General features: G+C 40.1%; 1 protein-coding gene across 1 annotated transcript in view; it reads left to right on the top strand.

Moving 5' to 3' along the window:
• The window catches only part of LOC138434515 (olfactory receptor 13D1-like), a 76,048-nt gene extending 59,111 nt beyond the window's left edge, over positions 1 to 16,937 (top strand). The window contains exon 3 of the mRNA XM_069579349.1: positions 16,789 to 16,937. Coding sequence (XP_069435450.1) covers positions 16,789 to 16,937 — 149 coding nt within the window. The remainder of the gene's footprint in view (positions 1 to 16,788) is intronic.
• Positions 16,938 to 17,774: the final 837 nt, after the last annotated feature.

Below are 17,774 nucleotides of genomic sequence, written 5' to 3'. Positions count from 1 at the left end.
CTTATTAAAGTACCTAAGCCTTGTTCTGACTCCTGTCATCTTCTTAACATGCCCCAAGAATCAAATCCCCATCTTCCTTTGAAAATGCTGTTCTACCGTATTCTTCACCTGGGATGTCTGTCCTCAACTTTGCACTTGTAAAAGTATTACTTATCCTTCAAATCCAGGTTAAATGTTCATGATTTACTCATGGAAGATATCTGTCTGTTCAGATCAGTTCAGTCGCTCAGTCATGACCAACTCATTTGACGCCATGGACTGCAGCATGCCAGGCTTCCCTGTCCATCACCAATTCCTGGAGCTTGCTCAAATGAATATTCAGGACTGACTTCCTTTAGGATTGACTGGTTTCATCTTCTTGCAATCCAAGGGACTCTCAAGATACTTCTCCAACACCACAGTTCAAAAGCATCAGTTATTCGGCTCTCAGCTTTCTTTATGGTCCAGCTCTCACATCCATACATAACTACTGTAAAAACCACAGCTTTGACTAGACAGACTTTTGTCAGCAAAATAATGGTCTTCAAGGAGATCAAACCAGTCAATCCTAAAGGAAGTCAGTTCTGAATATTAATTGGAAAGACTGATGCTGAGGCCGAAACTCTAATACTTTGGCCACCTGTTGTGAAGAACTGACTCATTTGAAAAGACCCTGATGCTGGGAAACATTGAAGGCAGGAGGAGAAGGGGACAACAGAAGATGAGATGGTTGGATGGAATCACCGACTCAATGGACATGAGTTTGAGCAAAGTCCGGGAGTTGGTGATGGACAGGGAAACCTGGTGTGCTACAGTCCATGGTGTCTCAAAGAGTTGGACACGACTGAGCAACTGAACTGAACTAAATTTACCTTAATTCATGGACCTAACATTCCAGGTTCCTATGCAATATTGTTCTGCTACAGCATTGGACTTTACTTCCATCACCAGTCACATCCACAACTGGGTGTTGTTCTTGCTTTGGGTCTGTCTCTTCATTCTTTCTGGAGTTATTTCTCCAATCTACTCCAGTAGGATATTGGGCACCTACGACCTGAGGAGTTCATGTCAGTGTCATATCCTTTTGCCTTTTCATACTATTCATGGGGTTCTCAAGGCAAGAATACTGAAGTGGCTTGCCATTCCCTTCTCCAGTGGACCATGTTTTGTCTGAACTCTCCACCTTGACCCATCCATGTTGGGTGGCCCTACATGGCATGACTCATAGTCTCATTGAGTTAGACAAGGCTGTGGTTCATGTGATTAGTTTGGTTAGTTTTCTGTCATTGTTTTCACTCTGTCTGCCCTCTGATAGATAAGTATAAGAGCTTTATGAACCTTCCTGAAGGGAGAGACTGACTGTGGGGGAAATAGTCTCCTTCTGATGAGAGGGGCCATGCTCAGTAAATCTTTAATCCCATTTTCTGTTGATGGGCAGGGCTCTGTTCCCTCCCTGTTGTTTGACCTGAGACCAAACTATGGTGGGGGTAATGAAGATAATGGTGATCTCCTTTAAAAGGTCATGTGCGGGCACTGTTGCATTCAGTGCCCCTGACCCTACAGCAGGCCACTGTCTACCCACACCTCCACCAGACTCCCGGATACTCACAGACAAGTCTGGGTCAGTCGCTTGTGGGGTCACTGTTACCTGAGTCCTAGTGCGTACAAGGCTTTCTCTGTGCCCTCCAAGAGTCTGTTTCCCCAGTCCTGTGTAAGTTCTGTGATCAAATCCCACTGGCCTCCAAAGTCAAATTCCCTGGGGGTTCTCAGTCCCTTTGCCAGATCCTCAGGTTGGGAAATCCTGTAACTTTCTTAACAGTGTGAGAAATATTTGGCATAACTGTTCTGCAGTTTGTGAGTCATCTGCTTGGTGGCTCTATGGTAGGGTTAATGGTGATCTCCTCCAAGAGGGCTTATGCCATAGGCTGTGTGACCCAGGTAGCTGCACCCAGAGCCCCTGTCCCTGCTACAGGCCACTACTGACCTGTGTCTCCACAGGAGATACTCACACCCTCAAAGGCAGGTCTGGCTCAGTCTCTGTAGGGCCTCTGGGTCCTGGTGCACACAAGGTTTTGTTTGAGGTGAGCTCTACATCATCCTACTATACCATCACCTACATTTCTCTGTGATTTTACTGTTTTTAGCTTTAAAATAGGTTTTATCATAACGTATAATAGCTTCATTACCTCATTCTCTGCCATGTGATTCAACACTACTCAAGAGTAAGATGCAAAGCTTATTTGTCTTTGCTTTTCCATTCCTTACTACAGCATATTGATTTTCTGTACCCTGGGGTTTGTGATCTTTGAGTGAAAAAAAATATATGTTAAACATCACGTCTGAATGGTTTTCTTCTTCTCAGAAGTATCATAAAGCCTTCCAATTAGCACATAAAGTCAAATTACATCTGGCAGTCAGCAAAAATCCACTTCTATTTAGTAAGAGTGAATCTCTCACTTTCTCAACAATCTCTCTTTATTTTTTTGTCTATGACTTTATTTTCAGTTGTTTTATCTTTTCATTCACCTTAGCATAATAAACATATCTCTCCAATGGTACATTCTATATTCAGTTCAATTAGCCAATTTCAATAAATCCATCAACTAAGCAACAAGTATCCTATTTGGTGGACTCTTAATAGACTAAAAGCATTTATAGAAACTATGGTATATTGCTAGGTTATAGTGGGACAGAGAATATACAAAGGATCTATTACTACTCAGGGAGGATCAAGATGGTATAGTAGGAGAATGTGAAGCTCACCTACTCATACAGACACCTCAAAAATACATCTACATGTGGAACAATTGTCACAGAAAACCAACTGGAAACTGGCAGAAGATCTCTTATACAACCAAAGTTACAGGAAATACCCCCACATAACCAGGCAGGATGTGCTTGTCTGGCTAGAAATCAGGGCAGAGAGAGATCACTACTGGTGGCTGCCACCTCCTTGCACCTCCCAACTCAAAATGCATGCAATTGCTGGTATGCATGGTGGCTAGGCACTGAATTTTGGTCAGGCCAGCCCTGGGAGAAGACTTATCTAGCTGCAAGGGGACATCTGGAGAGCTTGAGATATGGTCCATACTGAACCTCAGAGTGTACTGCCAGTGAATACACTGTAAGGACAGGCTCATGGGTGGGTCTGGTAGCATCAGACTTTGTTGGTATTCATGCTGGATGGAATGACCAGAATCCATCAGGTAGCTCTTGGGGAGAAGTACACAGTGACTCATTTCTTAGGAGGAGTACTATAGTTCTGTCCACACCACACCTAACTTGGAGCCAAACTTAAGGCAGATGACTCCTAATAGAGTAGTACCACAGAGACAGTCCAGTCTCCAAGGGGTTGCACAACTATCTTGATTCCTACAGCCACAGCACTTCATTTCCCCAAACCACCTAGCACCAGATCAGGGACAAACACAAAAGAGAAAGGGATATGACCTTAGGATGGTTCCAGACACCTGCACCAGCAGTGAATAGGTTCACTGTGCCCACATGGGCCTCATCTGATTCAGTGCTCATCTCCTTTTGGATGGAGTACACACTTCAGTGCAACAGAGCCAAATAGAACCAGATACTCAGGACTATTACTTCAACAACTAGGGAGCAAACCCTGCCTCCAACAAGGCTATAACAACTATTAAGCTAAGAGAGGCCCTGCCTCCAATTGGTCTGTGATAGCTTTAAAGCAAAGAGAAGGACACATCCAAAACCCAGTGCAGGCTCTGGACACCACAATATCAATTATACCCCTTCTATCAAGTGGATAACATCCAGCACACTCAGAAAAAAACATGGCTGACATCCATACACAAAGTGGCAATTGCATCAAAAATATTGGACTCACATAGTCTATTTAAGGATGCTCCTACATAAAAACACCTTTCAAGACCACAGCAGATTACTGTTTCTACTAACTTCATAGAAACAGAGATAATTAAGAAAAATGAAAGAGAAGAGAAACTACTGTCAATTAAAAGAACAAGAGAAATCCCTTGAAAGAACACATAATGAAACACACATCGCCAATCCAGTAGACCCTGAGTTTAAAAAGGAAGCAAAAAAAATGCTAACAGAATTAAGAAAGTTTATCAACAGAAACACAGATCACTCTAGCAAGGTAGTAGAAACTATACAGAGGAACCAATCAAAATTAGACAATTCAACTGTTGAGATAAAAAACAATCTAGAAGCAATGAAAAAAGACTAAATAATGCAAAGTGAATAATTGATGTGGAACACAGAATTCACTGGACAACATACAAGATAATATAATATGAAGTGTGCCAACCTGTGCATAATAGGTTCCAGAAAGAGAAGAGAGAAAAAAGAGATTAAAAATGTATTTATAGAAATGATGGCTGAAAATTTCCTGAGTCCAAAGAAGAAAATAAGGGGAAAGCACAATAGAAAAGGCAAATGTATGAAAAGACAAGATCATTTTCATAGGCTAATATAAAGATTTTTAAAAAAACATTTATAATAACTAAACACACAGCAACAGGATTACACATGCACATGTACAATAGGACATCACAAAATTTGGGGGAGAGAATTAAAAATGTAAATCTTTCAGAATGTGTTTCAACTTATATGACAATTAGGCTAATGCAAGCAGATAGAGTTACGGCTTAACATACTCACTTGAAAACTATGGTAACCACAAACAAAACATATAATAGATTCACAAAAACAAACAAACCAACCATAAAGGTAACTAAGGCATAATATGAAAGAAAATCTTTCAATTACAAAAAGAAAATCAGAAAAAAAGAAGAAATACACAAGGAACAACTAAGAATTCAACTGGAAAGCAAGGTTTAAAATGGCAATATCAGTTCAGTTCAGTCGCTCAGTCGTATCAGAGTCTTTGCGACATCATGGACTGCAGCATGCTAGGCTTCCCTGTCCTTCACCAACTCCCGGAGATTGCTCAAACTCATGTCCATCAAGTCAGTGATGGCATCCAACCATCTCCCCCTCTGTCCTCCTCTTCTTCTGCCTTCAATGTTTCCCAGCATCAGGGTCTTTTCTAATGAGTCAGTTCTTCACATCAGGTGGCCAAAGTATTAGAGTTTCAGCTTCAGCATCAGTCCTTCCAATGAATATTCGGGACTGATTTCCTTTAGAATGGACTGGTTTCATCTCTTTGCAGTCTAAGGGACTCAGAGTCTTTTCCAATGCCACAGTTCAAAAGCATCACTTCTTTGGCACTCAGCTTCCTTTATAGTCCAACTCTCACATCTATACATGGCTACTTGAAAAACCATATCTTTGACTAGACAGACCTGTGCAGGCAAAGTAATGTCTCTTCTTTTTAATATGCTGTCTAGGTTGGTTATACCTTTTCTTCCAAGGAGCAAGCATCTTTTAATTTCATGCCTGCAGTCACCATCTGCAGTAATTTTGGAGCCCAAAAATATAAAGTTTCTCACTGTTTCCATTGTTTCCCCATCTATTTGCCATGAAGTGATGGGACCAGATGCCATGATTTTAGTTTTCTGAATGTTGAGTTTTAAGCCAACTTTTTCACTCTCCTGAAATCTTTCACTTTCATCAAGAGGCTCTTTAGTTCTTCTTCACTTTCTGACATAAGGGTGATGTCTTCTGCATATCTGAGCTTATTGATATTTCTCCTGGCAGACTTGATTCCACCTTGTGCTTCATCCAGTCCAACATTTCTCATGATGTACTCTGGATATAAGTTAAATAGGCAGGGTGACAATATACAGCCTTGATGTACTCCTTTCCCAATTTGGAACCAGTCTGTTATTCCATGTCCAGTTCTAACTATTGTTTCCTTTTTTAAAAAAAATTAATTTATTTAATTAGAGGCTAATTACTTTACAATATTGTAGTGGGTTTTGCCATACATTGACATGAATCAGCCATGAATGTACATGTGTACCCCATCACAATCACCCCTCCCATCTCCTTCCCCATCCCATCCCTCTGGGTTGTCCCAGTGCACCAGCTTTAAGCACCCTGTTTCATGCATCAAATTTGGACTGGTGATCTATTTTACATATGGTAATATACATGTTTCAATGCTATTCTCTCAAATTATCCCACCTTCAACTTCTCCCAGAGTCCAAAAATCTGTTTTTATATCTGTGTCTCTTTTGCTGTCTTACGTTTAGGGTCATTGTTACAATCTTTCTAAATGTCATATATATGCATTATTATACTTTACTGGTGTTTTTCTTTCTGACTTACTTCACTCTGCATAATAGGCTCCAGTTTCATCCACCCCCTTAGAACTGATTCAAATGTGGTTTTTAATAGCTGAGTAATATTCCATTGTGTATATGTATTAGAACTTTCTTATCTGTTCGTCTGCTGATGGACATCTAAGTTGCTTCCACATCCTAGCTACTGGAAACAGTGCTGTGATGAACACTGGGGTACAAGTGTCTCTTTCAATTCTGGTTTCCTCAGTGTGTATGCTCAGCAATAGGACTGCTGTGTTGTATGGCAGTTCTATTTTCCATTTTTAAGGAATCTCCACACTGTTCTCCATAGTGGCTGTAGTAGTTTTCATTCCCAGTGTAAGAGGGTTCCCTTTTCTATGCACCCTCTACAGCATTTATTGTTTGTAGACTTTTTTATAGCAGCCATTCTGACCCACTTCAGATGGTACCTCACTGTGGTTTTGATTCGCATTTCTCTGATAATGAGTGATGTTGAGCATCTCTTCCTGTGTTTGTTAGCCATCTGTATGTCTTCTTTGCAGAAATGTCTGTTTAGTTCTTTGGCCCAGTTTTTGATTGGGTCATTTATTTCTGGTATTGAGCTGCATGAACTGCTTGTATATTTTGAAGATTAATTTTTTGTCAGTTGCTTCATTTGGTATTATTTTCTCCCATCCTGAAGGCTGTCTTTTTACCTTGCTTGTAGTTTCCCTCGTTGTGAAAAAGCTTTTAAGTTTAATTAGGTCTCATTTGTTTATTTTTGCTTTTATTTCCATTACTCTTGGAGGTGGGTCATAGAGAATCTTGCTGTGATTTATGTCAGAGAGTGTTTTGCCTATGTTTTCCTCTAGGAGTTAATAGTTTCTGGCCTTACATGTAGATCTTTAATCCATTTTGAGTTTATTTTTATGTATGGTGTTAGAAAGTGTTCTAGTTTCATTCTTTATTTTTATTTTACTTTACAATACTGTATTGGTTATGCTCAGTTTTTCCAGCACCACTTGTTAAAGAGATTGCCTTTTCTCCATTGTATATCCTTGCCTCCTTTGTCAAAGATAAGGTGTCCAGAAGTGTGTGGATTTATCTCGGGGCTTCCTATTTTGCTCCATTGATTTATATTTCTGTCTTTGTGCCAGTACCATACTGTCTTGATGACTGTAGCTTTGTAATATAGTCTGAAGTCAGACAGGTTGATTCCTCCAGTTTCATTCTTCTTTCTCGATATTGCTTTGGCTATTCAAGTTTTTTTGTATTTCCATACAAATTGTGAAATTATTTGTTCTAGTTCTGTGAAGAATACCGTTGGTAGCTTGATAGGGCTTGCATTGAATCTATAGATTGCTTTGAGTAGAATACTCTTTTTCATTGTATTGATTCTTCCAAACCATGAACATGGTATATTTCTCCATCCATCTATTTGCTTCATCTTTGATTTCTTTCATCAGTGTTTTATAGTTTTCTATATATAGGTCTTTTGTTTCTTTAGGTAGATTTATTCCTAAATACTTTATTCTTTTCATCTCAATGATGAATGGGATTGTTTCCTTAATTTCTCTTTCTGTTTTCTCATTGTTAGTGTATAGGAATGCAAGGGATTTCTGTGTATTAATTTTATATCCTACAACTTAGCTATATTCTTTGATTAGCTCTAGTAATTTTCTGGTGGTGTCTTTAGGGTTTTCTATGTAGAGGATCACATCATTTGCAAACAGTGAGAGTTTTACTTCTTTTCCAATCTGGATTCCTTTTATTTCTTTTTCTTCTCTATTTGCTGTGGCTAAAATTTCCCAAACTATCTTGAATAGTAGTGGTGAGAGTTGGCAACCTTGTCTTGTTCCTAACTTTAGGGGAAATGCTTTCAATTTCTTGCCATTGAGGATAATGTTTGCTGTGGGTTTATCATATATGGCTTTTATTATGTTGAGGTGTGTTCCTTCTATGCATGTTTTATGGAAAGTTTTTTATCATAAATGCTTATTGAATTTTGTCACAGGCTTTTCTGCACCTCTTGAGATAACCACATGATTTTTATCTTTAAATTTGTTAATGTGGTGTATCACATTGATTGATTTGTGACTATTGAAGAATCCTTGCATCTCTGAGATAAAGTTCACTTGGTCACGATGTATGATTTTTTTAATATGTTGCTGGATTATGTTGGCTAGAATTTTGTTGAGGATTTTTGCATCTATGTTCATCAGTGATATTGGCCTGTTCAGTTCAGTTCAGTAGCTCAGTCGTGTCTGACTCTTTGTGACACCATGAACCGCACCACACCAGGCTTCCCTGTACATCACCAACTGCTGGAGATCACCCAAACCCATGTCCAGTGAGTTGGTGATGCCATCCAACCATCTTATCCTCTGTCGTGCCCTTCTCCTCCTGCCCTCAATCTTTCCAAACATCAGGGTCTTTTCAAATGAGTCAGCTCTTCGCATCAGGTGGCCAAAGTATTGCAGTTTCAGTTTCAACATCAGTCCTTCCACAGAAATCCCAAGGGCTGATCTCCTTTAGGATGGACTGGTTGGATCTCCCTGCAGTCCAAGTGACTCTCAAGAGTCTTCTCCAACACCACAGTTCAAAAGCATCAATTCTTCTACGCTCAGCTTTCTTTATATTCCAATTCTCACATCCATACATGACTACTGGAAAAAACATAGCCTTGACTAGACAGACCTTTGTTGACAAAGTAATGTCTCTGCTTTTAATGTGTTGTATAGCTTGGTCATAACTTTCCTTCCAAGGAGTAAGCGTCTTCTAATTTCATGGCTACAATGACCATCTGCAGTGATTTTGGAGCCCAAAAATATAAAGTCAGCCACTGTTTCCACTGTTTCCCCATCTATTTGCCATAAAGTGATGGGGCCAGATGCCATGATCTTAGTTTTCTGAATGTTGAGCTTTAAGCCAAAATTTTCACTCTCCTCTTTCATTTTCACCAAGAGGTTCTTTAGTTCCTCTCCACTTTCTGACATAAGGGTGGTGTCATCTGCATATTTGAAGTTATTGATATTTCTCCCAGCAATCTTGATTCCAGCTTGTGCTTCCTCCACCCCAGTGTTTCTCATGATGTACTCTGCATAGAAGTTAAATAAGCAGGGTGACATTATACAGCCTTGATGTACTCCTTTCCCTATTTGGAACCAGTCTGTTGTTCCATGCCCAGTTCTAACTGTTGCTTCCTGACCTGCACACAAGTTTCTCAACAGGCAGGTCAAGTGGTCTGGTATGTCTGTCTCTTTCAGAATTTTCCACAGTTTATTGGGATCCAAAAGGGTTTGGTGTAGTCAATAAAGCAGAAATAGATGTTTTTCTGAAAATCTCTTGCTTTTTCCATGATCCAGAGGATGTTGGCAATTTGATCCCTGGTTCCTCTGCCTTTTCTTAAATCCAGCTTGAATATCAGGGGGTTCACGGTTCACGTATTGCTGAAGTCTGGCTTGGAGAATTTTGAGCATTACTTTACTAGCATGTGAGATGAGTGCAATTGTGCAGTCGTTTGAGCATTCTTTGGCATTGCCTTTCTTTGGGATTTGAATGAAAACTGACCTTTTCCAGTCCTGTGGCCACTGCTGAGTTTTCCAAATTTGCTGACATATTGAGTGCAGCATTTTCACAGCATCCTCTTTCAGGATTTGAAACAGCTCAACTGGAATTCCATCACCTCCACTAGCTTTGCTCATAGTGCTGCTTTGTAAGGCCCACTTGATTTCACATTCCAGGATGTTCTAGGTGAGTGTGAGTGATCACATCATCTTGATTATCTTGTTTGTGAAGATCTTGTTTGTACAGTTCTTCTGTGTATTCTTGCCACCTCCGTAGCTTTCCTTTTTTTTTGTGGCATCTTTGTCTGGTTTTGGTATTAGAGTGTTGGTGACCTCATAGAATGAGTTTTGGAGTTTACCTTCCTCTGCAAGTTTCTGGAAGAGTTTGAGTAGGATAGGTATTGGCTTGTCTCTAAATTTTTGGTAGTATTCACCTATGAAGCCATCTGGTCCTGGGCTTTTGTTTATTGGAAGATTTTGTTTACTATTTCTATTTCCATGCCTGTGATGGGTCTGCTGAGATTTTCTATTTCTTCCTGGCTCAGTTTTGGAAGGTTATACTTTTCTAAGAATTCGTCCATTTCTTCCAAGTTGTCCATTTCATTGTCATATAATTGCTGTTAGTAGTCTCATGATTCTTTGTATTTCTGTATTGTCTGTTGTGATTTCTCCATTTTCATTTCTAATTCTTTGATTTGACTCTTCTGCCTTTTTTCTTGATGAGTCTGGCTAATGGCTTATCTATTTTATTTATCTTCTCAAAGAACCAGCTTTTAGTTTTGTTGATTTTTGCTATAGTCTCCTTTGTTTCGTTCTCATTTACTTCTGCCCAAATTTTTGTGATTTCTTTCTTTCTACTAACCCTGGGCTTCTTCATTTCTTCTTTTTTCTAGTTGCCTAGGTGTCTAGTTAGGTTATTTATTTGATTTTTCTCTTATTTCTTAGGTAAGCTTATATTTCTATGAACCTTCCCCTTAGCACTGCTCTTACTGAATCCAATAGGTATTGGGTTGTGTTTTCATTTTCATTTGTATCTATACATATTTTGATTTCTTTTTTGATTTCTTACATGATTTGTTGATTATTCAGAAGTGTGTTGTTTAGCATCCATATGTTTGTATTTTTAATAGATATTCCCCCAGTAGTTGACATCTAATCTTACCACATTGTGATCAGAAAAGATGCTTGAAATGATTTCCATTTTTTTGAATTTACCAAGACTAGATTTATGGCCCAGGATGTGATCTATCCTGGAGAATGTTCCATGTGCACTAAAAGGTGAAATTCATTGTTTTGGGATGAAATGTCCTATAGATATCAATTAAGTCTAACTGGTCCATTGTATTATTTAAGTTTGTGTTTCCTTGCCAATTTTCTGTTTGGTTGATCAACCCATAGGTGTGAGTGGTGTACTAAAGTCTCCCACTATTATTGGGTTACTGTTAATTTCCCCTTTCACACTTGATAGTATTTGCCTTACATATTTCAGTGCTCCTATGTTGGTTGCATATATATTTATAATTGTTACATCTTCTTGGATTGATCCTTTCATCATTATGTAGTGTCCTTCTTTGTCTCTTTTCAAAGCCTTTATTCCAAAGGCTATTTTATCTGATATATGTATTGCTACTCCTGCTTTCTTTTTGTCTCCATTTGCCTGAAATATCTTTTTCCAGCCCTTCACTTTCAGTCTGTATGTGTCCCTTGGTTTGAGATGGGTCTCTTTTAGACAGCATGTATAGGGGTCTTGTGTTTGTATCCATTCAGCCAGGCTTTATCTTTTGGTTTAGGCATTCAACCCATTTGCATTTAAGGTAATTATTGATAAGTATCTCCTGTTGCCATTTACTTTGTTGTTTTGGGTTTGAGTTTATAAACTTTTTCTGTGTTTCCTGTCTAGAGAAGATCCTTTAGCATTTGTGAAGAGCTGGTTTGGTGGTGCTGAATTTTCTCAGCTTTTGCTTGTCTGTAAATCTTTTGATTTCTCATTCATGTACATGTACGTATATACCCATAAGCAAAATCAAAACAGTCAAACAAAAATAAAGTACAATAGATTGACCTGGTGAACAAAGGGAACCAAAGATTATGTCTATCAGAACAAAACTAACTAAAGCATAAACTGGAAAACAAAATCAAATCAAGGTGCCCAGTGGGGAATAAAGCAATGAAAATAAAACTAACAAATATGTTGAGACTAAAGGAAAGAAAGAAAAGAAAGTAAGAATAGATATGCAAAGTTAAATAGAAGTAGATAAAGATTTATAGATATTAAAGATTAACTACAAGGGGGAAAGAACAGTAGGAAAAGCAAACAAAGGAATAAATGTAGAAAAAATAATAATAGGTTTTAAAAATTAAAATTAAAAAAAGAGAAAAAAAAAAAACCCCTCCCCAGAATTACAAAAGCCCAGTATAGAGGCAGAGGTTTATAATAACAATAAAAAATATGACTGAGAGAAAAAAAAGAAGCTCAAAAGCTTAGTTATATTTCATAGTGCCCAAAAAATCAACAATTACAACAGAGGGTGGAAAAGGAAGAAAAAGAAAATAAAATCCAAAAGAATCTACAGAACAAGTCAAAACACAAGAATACGAAATGTTTTTCTTGAGTCACTGTTGTCAGAGTCCTTTCCCTCTCTGGAAGTCACAGTCCACTTCACTTCCCTAGGATGTGAAGAAAGGATACCCTCCAACACTGTGCTAATCTCTGGACCTGCTGTGAGGGCAGCTCAGATGCTAATCTGCTCCTACTCCTCTATGTTGTGCCTCCAAGGTCCGTAGCTATCAAAACTAGTGTGTTTTCTTTTGTGAGAGCTTTCAGTGGCCTTTTATATGTTCCACAGACACAGAGTATGCCTAGTTGATCATGTAGATTTGATCTGTAGCTGTACAGCTGGTAGGAGGGTTTTGGGTCTTCTTCCTTAGTCACACTGTCCCTGGGCTTCAATTGTGATTTTATTTCCACCTCCGGATATGGGTTGTTCACTGGGGTTTGCTCCTGAGGCTGTGTGGAGGACTTGGGTTTGCCCATGTGAGGCCAGGTATAGAGGTGGTGCAGCTGCTTGAGTCGCAGGGTTCTGGAAGCACCAGGTACTCAGGGAAGTTGGCAGCTAGGGCAGCAGGGACTATAATGCTCTAGAAGAGTATAGCAACCGGTATTGGCCAATACACTTCAGTATTGTTGCCTGGAGAACCCCTCCCTGCAGAGAGGCCTGGCAGACCACCATCCACAGAGTCACAGCAAGTCAGACACTAAGGAAGCAACCCTATGCACATGGAGTAAGACTTTTTTTGCCTGTGGCAGCTCTGGTCCAGTGAGAGTTGAGTGTGAAGGTAGCACAACTGCTTGTCTTGCAGGGGCCCTCACAGTGCTAAGTGAGGAGGGAGACAGACTACCACTGCCACAGGAGTTATGGCACTCAATTCAGTTCAGTTCAGTCACACAGTCATGTCCAACTCTTTACGACCATTTGGACTGCAGCATGCCAGGCTTCCTAGTCCAGCACCAACTTCGGAGCTTGCTCAAACTCACGTCCATCGAGTTGGTGATGCCATCCAACCATCTCATCCTCTCTCTTCCCCTTCTCCTGCCACCTTCAATCTTTCCCAGAATCAGGGTCTTTTCAAATGAGTTGGTTCTTCCCATCAGGTGGCCAAAGTATTGGAGTTTATGCTTCAGCATCAGTCCCAATGAATATTCAGGGCTGATTTCCTTTAGGATGGACTGATTGGATTTCCTTGTGGTCCAAGGGACTCTCAAGAGTCTCCTCCAACACCAATGTTGAAAAGCATCAACTCTTTGGCACTCAGCTTTCTTTATAGTCCAAATCACATCCATACGTGACTACTGGAAAAACCACAGCCTTGACTAGACGGACCTTAGTTGGCAAAGTAATGTCTCTGCTTTTTAATGTGATGTCTAGGTTGGTCATAATTTTTCTTCCAAGGGGCAAGTGTCTTTTAATTTCATGGCTGCAGTCACCATCTGCAGTGATTTTGGAGCCCTAAAATGTAGTCTGTCGTTGTTTCCACTGTTTCCCCATCTATTTAACATGAAGTGATGGGAATGGATGCCATGACCTTAGTTTTCTGAATGTTGAGATTTAAGTCAACTTTTTCACTCTCCTCTTTCACTTTCATCAGAAGCTCTTTAGATCTTCTTCACTTTCTGACATAAGGGTGGTGTCATCTGCATATCTGAGGTTATTGAGATTTCTCCGGGCAGTCTTGATTCCAGCTTGTGCTTCCTCCACCCTAGCGTTTCTCATGATGTACTCTGCATATAAGTTAAATAAGCAGGGTGACAATATACAGCCTTGACATACTCCTTTCCCTATTTGGAACCAGTCTGTTGTTCCATATCCAGTTCTAACTGTTGCTTCTGACCTGCATACAGGTTTCTCAAGTGGCAGGTCAGGTGTTCTGGTATTCTCATCGCTTTCAGAATTTTCCACAGTTTGTTGTGATCCACACAATCAAAGGCTTTGGCATAGTCAATAAAGCAGAAATTGATGTTTTTCTTTAACTCTCTTGCTTTTTTGATGATCAAGCGGATGTTGGCAATTTGATCTCTGGTTCCTCTGCCTTTTCTAAGACCAGCTTGAACATCTGGAAGTTCATGGTTCACATACTCTTGAAGGCTGGCTTGGAGAGTTTTGAGCCTTACTTTGCTAGCGTCTGAGATGAGTGCAATTGTGCAGTAGTTTGAGCATTGTTTGGCATTGCCTTTCTTTGGGATTGGAATGAAAACTGACCTTTTCCAGTCCTGTGGACACTGCTGAGTTTTCCAAATTTTCTAGCATATTGAGAGCAGCACTTTCATAGCATCATCTTTTAGGGTTTGAAATAGCTCAACTGGGATTCCATCACTTCCATAAGCTTTGTTCGTAGTGATGCTTTCTAAGGTGCACTTGACGTCATATTCCAGGATGTCTGGCTCTAGGTGAGTGATCACACCATCATGATTATCTTGGTCGTGAAGATATTTTTTGTACAGTTCTTCTGTGTATTCTTGCTACCTCTTCTTAATATCTTCTGCTTCTGTTAGGTCCATACCATTTCTGTCCTTTATTGAGTCCGTCTTTGTGTGAAATATTCCCTTGTATCTCTAATTTTCTTGCGGAGATCTCTAGTCTTTCCCATTCTATTGTTTTCCTCTATTTCTTTGCATTGAACATTGAGGAAGGCTTTCTTATCTCTCCTTTCTATTCTTTGGAACTCTGCATTCAAATGGGTATTTCTTTTCTTTTCTCCTTTGCCATTTGCCTCTCTTCTTTTCACAGCTATTTGTAAGGCCTCCTCAGCCAACCACTTTGCCTTTTTGCATTTCTTTTTCTTGGCAATGCTCTTCATCCCTGCCTCCTGTACAATGTCAGGAACCTCCATTCACAGTTCTTCAGGCACTCTATCAGATCTAATTCCCTAAATCTATTTCTCACTTCTACTGTCTAATCATAAGGGATTTGATTAAGGTCATACCTGAATGGTCTAGTAGTTTTCCCTACTTTCTTCAATTTCAGTCTGAATTTGGCAATAAGGAGTTCATGATCTGAGCAACTGTCAGCTCGCAGTCTTGCTTTTGCTGACTGTATAGAGCTTTTCCATCTTTGCTGTAAAGAATACAGTCAACCTGATTTTGGTATTGACCATCTGGTGATGTCCATGTGTAGAGTCTTCTCTTGTTTTGTTGGAAGAGGGTGTTTGCTATGACTACTGCATTCTCTTGGCAAAACCCTATTAGCCTTTGCCCTGTTTCATTCTGTACTTCAAGGCCAAATTTGCCTGTTACTCCAGGTATTTCTTGACTTCCTACTTTTGCATTCCAGTCCCCTATAATGAAAAGGACATGTTTTGGGGCATTAGTTCTAGAATGTCTTGTAGGTCTTTTTAGAACGGTTCAACTTCAGTTTCTTCAGCATTACTGATTGGGGCATAGACTTGGATTATACTGTGATACTGAATGGTTTTCCTTGGAAACGATCAGAGATCATTCTGCCATTTTTGAGACTGCATCAGGGTCTTTTTTCAAGCCTCTTGTAGCTGGTGATCAGAAGGCCTCTTTGGCCAGTCTTTCTTTGTAGCTCCATCTGTTCAGGCACTTAGAGGACTTCATTGCCTGGGGTCCTTCTTTGTTGTTTGATGTGTCAGGCACATAGAGGGACCCCCTGCCTGGGGTCCTTCTCTGTAGATCAGTGCATCAGTCACTTAAAAGAGCACTCTGGATGGGGTCCTACTCAGCAGTTCAGTGCAGCCTCTCTGTTTTATGGGTCAGCCTCTCTATTTTTCAGCTGCCAATGCTGGCATGTCAGGAGAGAGAGGCTATGGTGATGGCTCCACCCCCATGCATGATTTAGTATAATCGCCTTGCTTCCACGGCTGCCTGGCTTTCCTCCACAGGCATTCCCCAACACAATCTTCTCCCTCACATCCCCTCTATCTGTCTCTCTGCAATCAACAGCAGCCCTCACCCTGGGACTGTTCCACAATCCCTAAACTCCAGCTCCCAGCCACTGCACTGTCCAAGGTACATATGGCTGCAGCAAGGACTGTCTGATTTTCATTCCATTTAGGCTGCCACAGATCAGCTGTTTCTCTCTTATCTTTAAATGTTTCTCCTCTGACTCAGACAATTGCCCCTGTGTGGGGATTGGACCCCTGTTTCAGTTTCCCTACCCACTGAAGGCAGGTCCAGTCCTACTAACACTCCCATTTTTCCCCCTAGTTCCTTCATCCTACCGAGTTTTGTGTGGGCCTATATATTATTTTCTGCTGGTCAGGTACTCCTGTCCACTCTCAGCTGGTGTTCTGCATTCACTTCTGTGTCTAAAGGTGTATTCCTGATGTATCTGTGGAGAGAGATGTATTCCATGTCCACCTACTCCTCCACCATCTTGTTCCAGGTGTTAATTTTTATCTCCTATATTTTCACCCTCTCTTCCAACCTGATAACTAAATCTGCAGAAGAGAGATAAAAGGTCTTTTCTACCTGTTCAGCCCACCTGACTGTGGTCATTTTATTCTATTGTTCAGCTCTTTTTATGTACATGAAACCCAAGTCAAAGGACACAAAACATCTGATGAGATCATTGGGCTGTCTTATGGAGTGGTAACCCCAATGATGAATCCCATCATCCACATCCTGAGAAATAAGGATGTGAAACAAGCTGTGCATAAAATCTTGAGTAGACACTTGTACTCATGGAAAATATGAAAGAGCTTAAGAATTGTTTGGGGAAAAGATCTACTTTGGTATTCAGAGATGAACCTGCAGAACTTAGTAAAATAAGAGCACTGTTAATATAAAGCTAAATGTAGAGTTCTCATTTTCATAACAGTATACGTCCTTGTCTTCAGAGGCCCAGCTTCAACTCCAGCTTCTTTGGTATTAGTGGTTGGGGCATAGATTTGGATTACTGTGATACTGAATGGTTTGCCTTAGAAATGAACAGAAATCATTCTGTCATTTTTGATACTGCATCAAACTACTACATTTCAGGCATCCAATCCCATCACTTCATGGCAAATAGATGGGGTAACAATGGAAACAGTGAGAGACTTTATTTTCTTGGGCTCCAAAATCACTGCAGATGGTGACTGAATCCATGAAATTAAAAGATGCTTGCTCCTTGGAAGAAAAGCTATGACCAACCTAGACAGCATATTAAAATGTAGAGATATTACTTTGCCAACAAAGGTCCATCTAGTCAAAGCTATGGTTTTTCCAGTAGTCATGTATGGATGTGAGAGTTGATCCATAAAGAAAGCTGAGTGCTGAAGAATTGATGCTTTTGAACTGTGGTGTTGGAGAAGACTCTTGAGAGTCCCCTGGACTTCAAGGAGTTCAAACCAGTCAATCCTAAAGGAAATCAGTCCGGAACATTCATTGGAAGGACAGATGCTGAAGGTGAAGCTCCAATACTTTGGCCACCTGATGGGAAGAACTGACTCCTTGGAAAACACCCTGATGCTGGGAAAGACTGAAGACGGGAAGAGAAGGGGATGACACAGAATGAGATAGTTGGATGGCATCACCTAATCAATGGACATA

Source organism: Ovis canadensis, chromosome 2 (assembly GCF_042477335.2).
Source record: "Ovis canadensis isolate MfBH-ARS-UI-01 breed Bighorn chromosome 2, ARS-UI_OviCan_v2, whole genome shotgun sequence".
Classification (NCBI taxonomy): Eukaryota; Metazoa; Chordata; class Mammalia; order Artiodactyla; family Bovidae; genus Ovis; species Ovis canadensis.
Note: the sequence above shows the minus strand (reverse complement) of the source record. Positions and strands in the feature narration are given on the sequence as shown.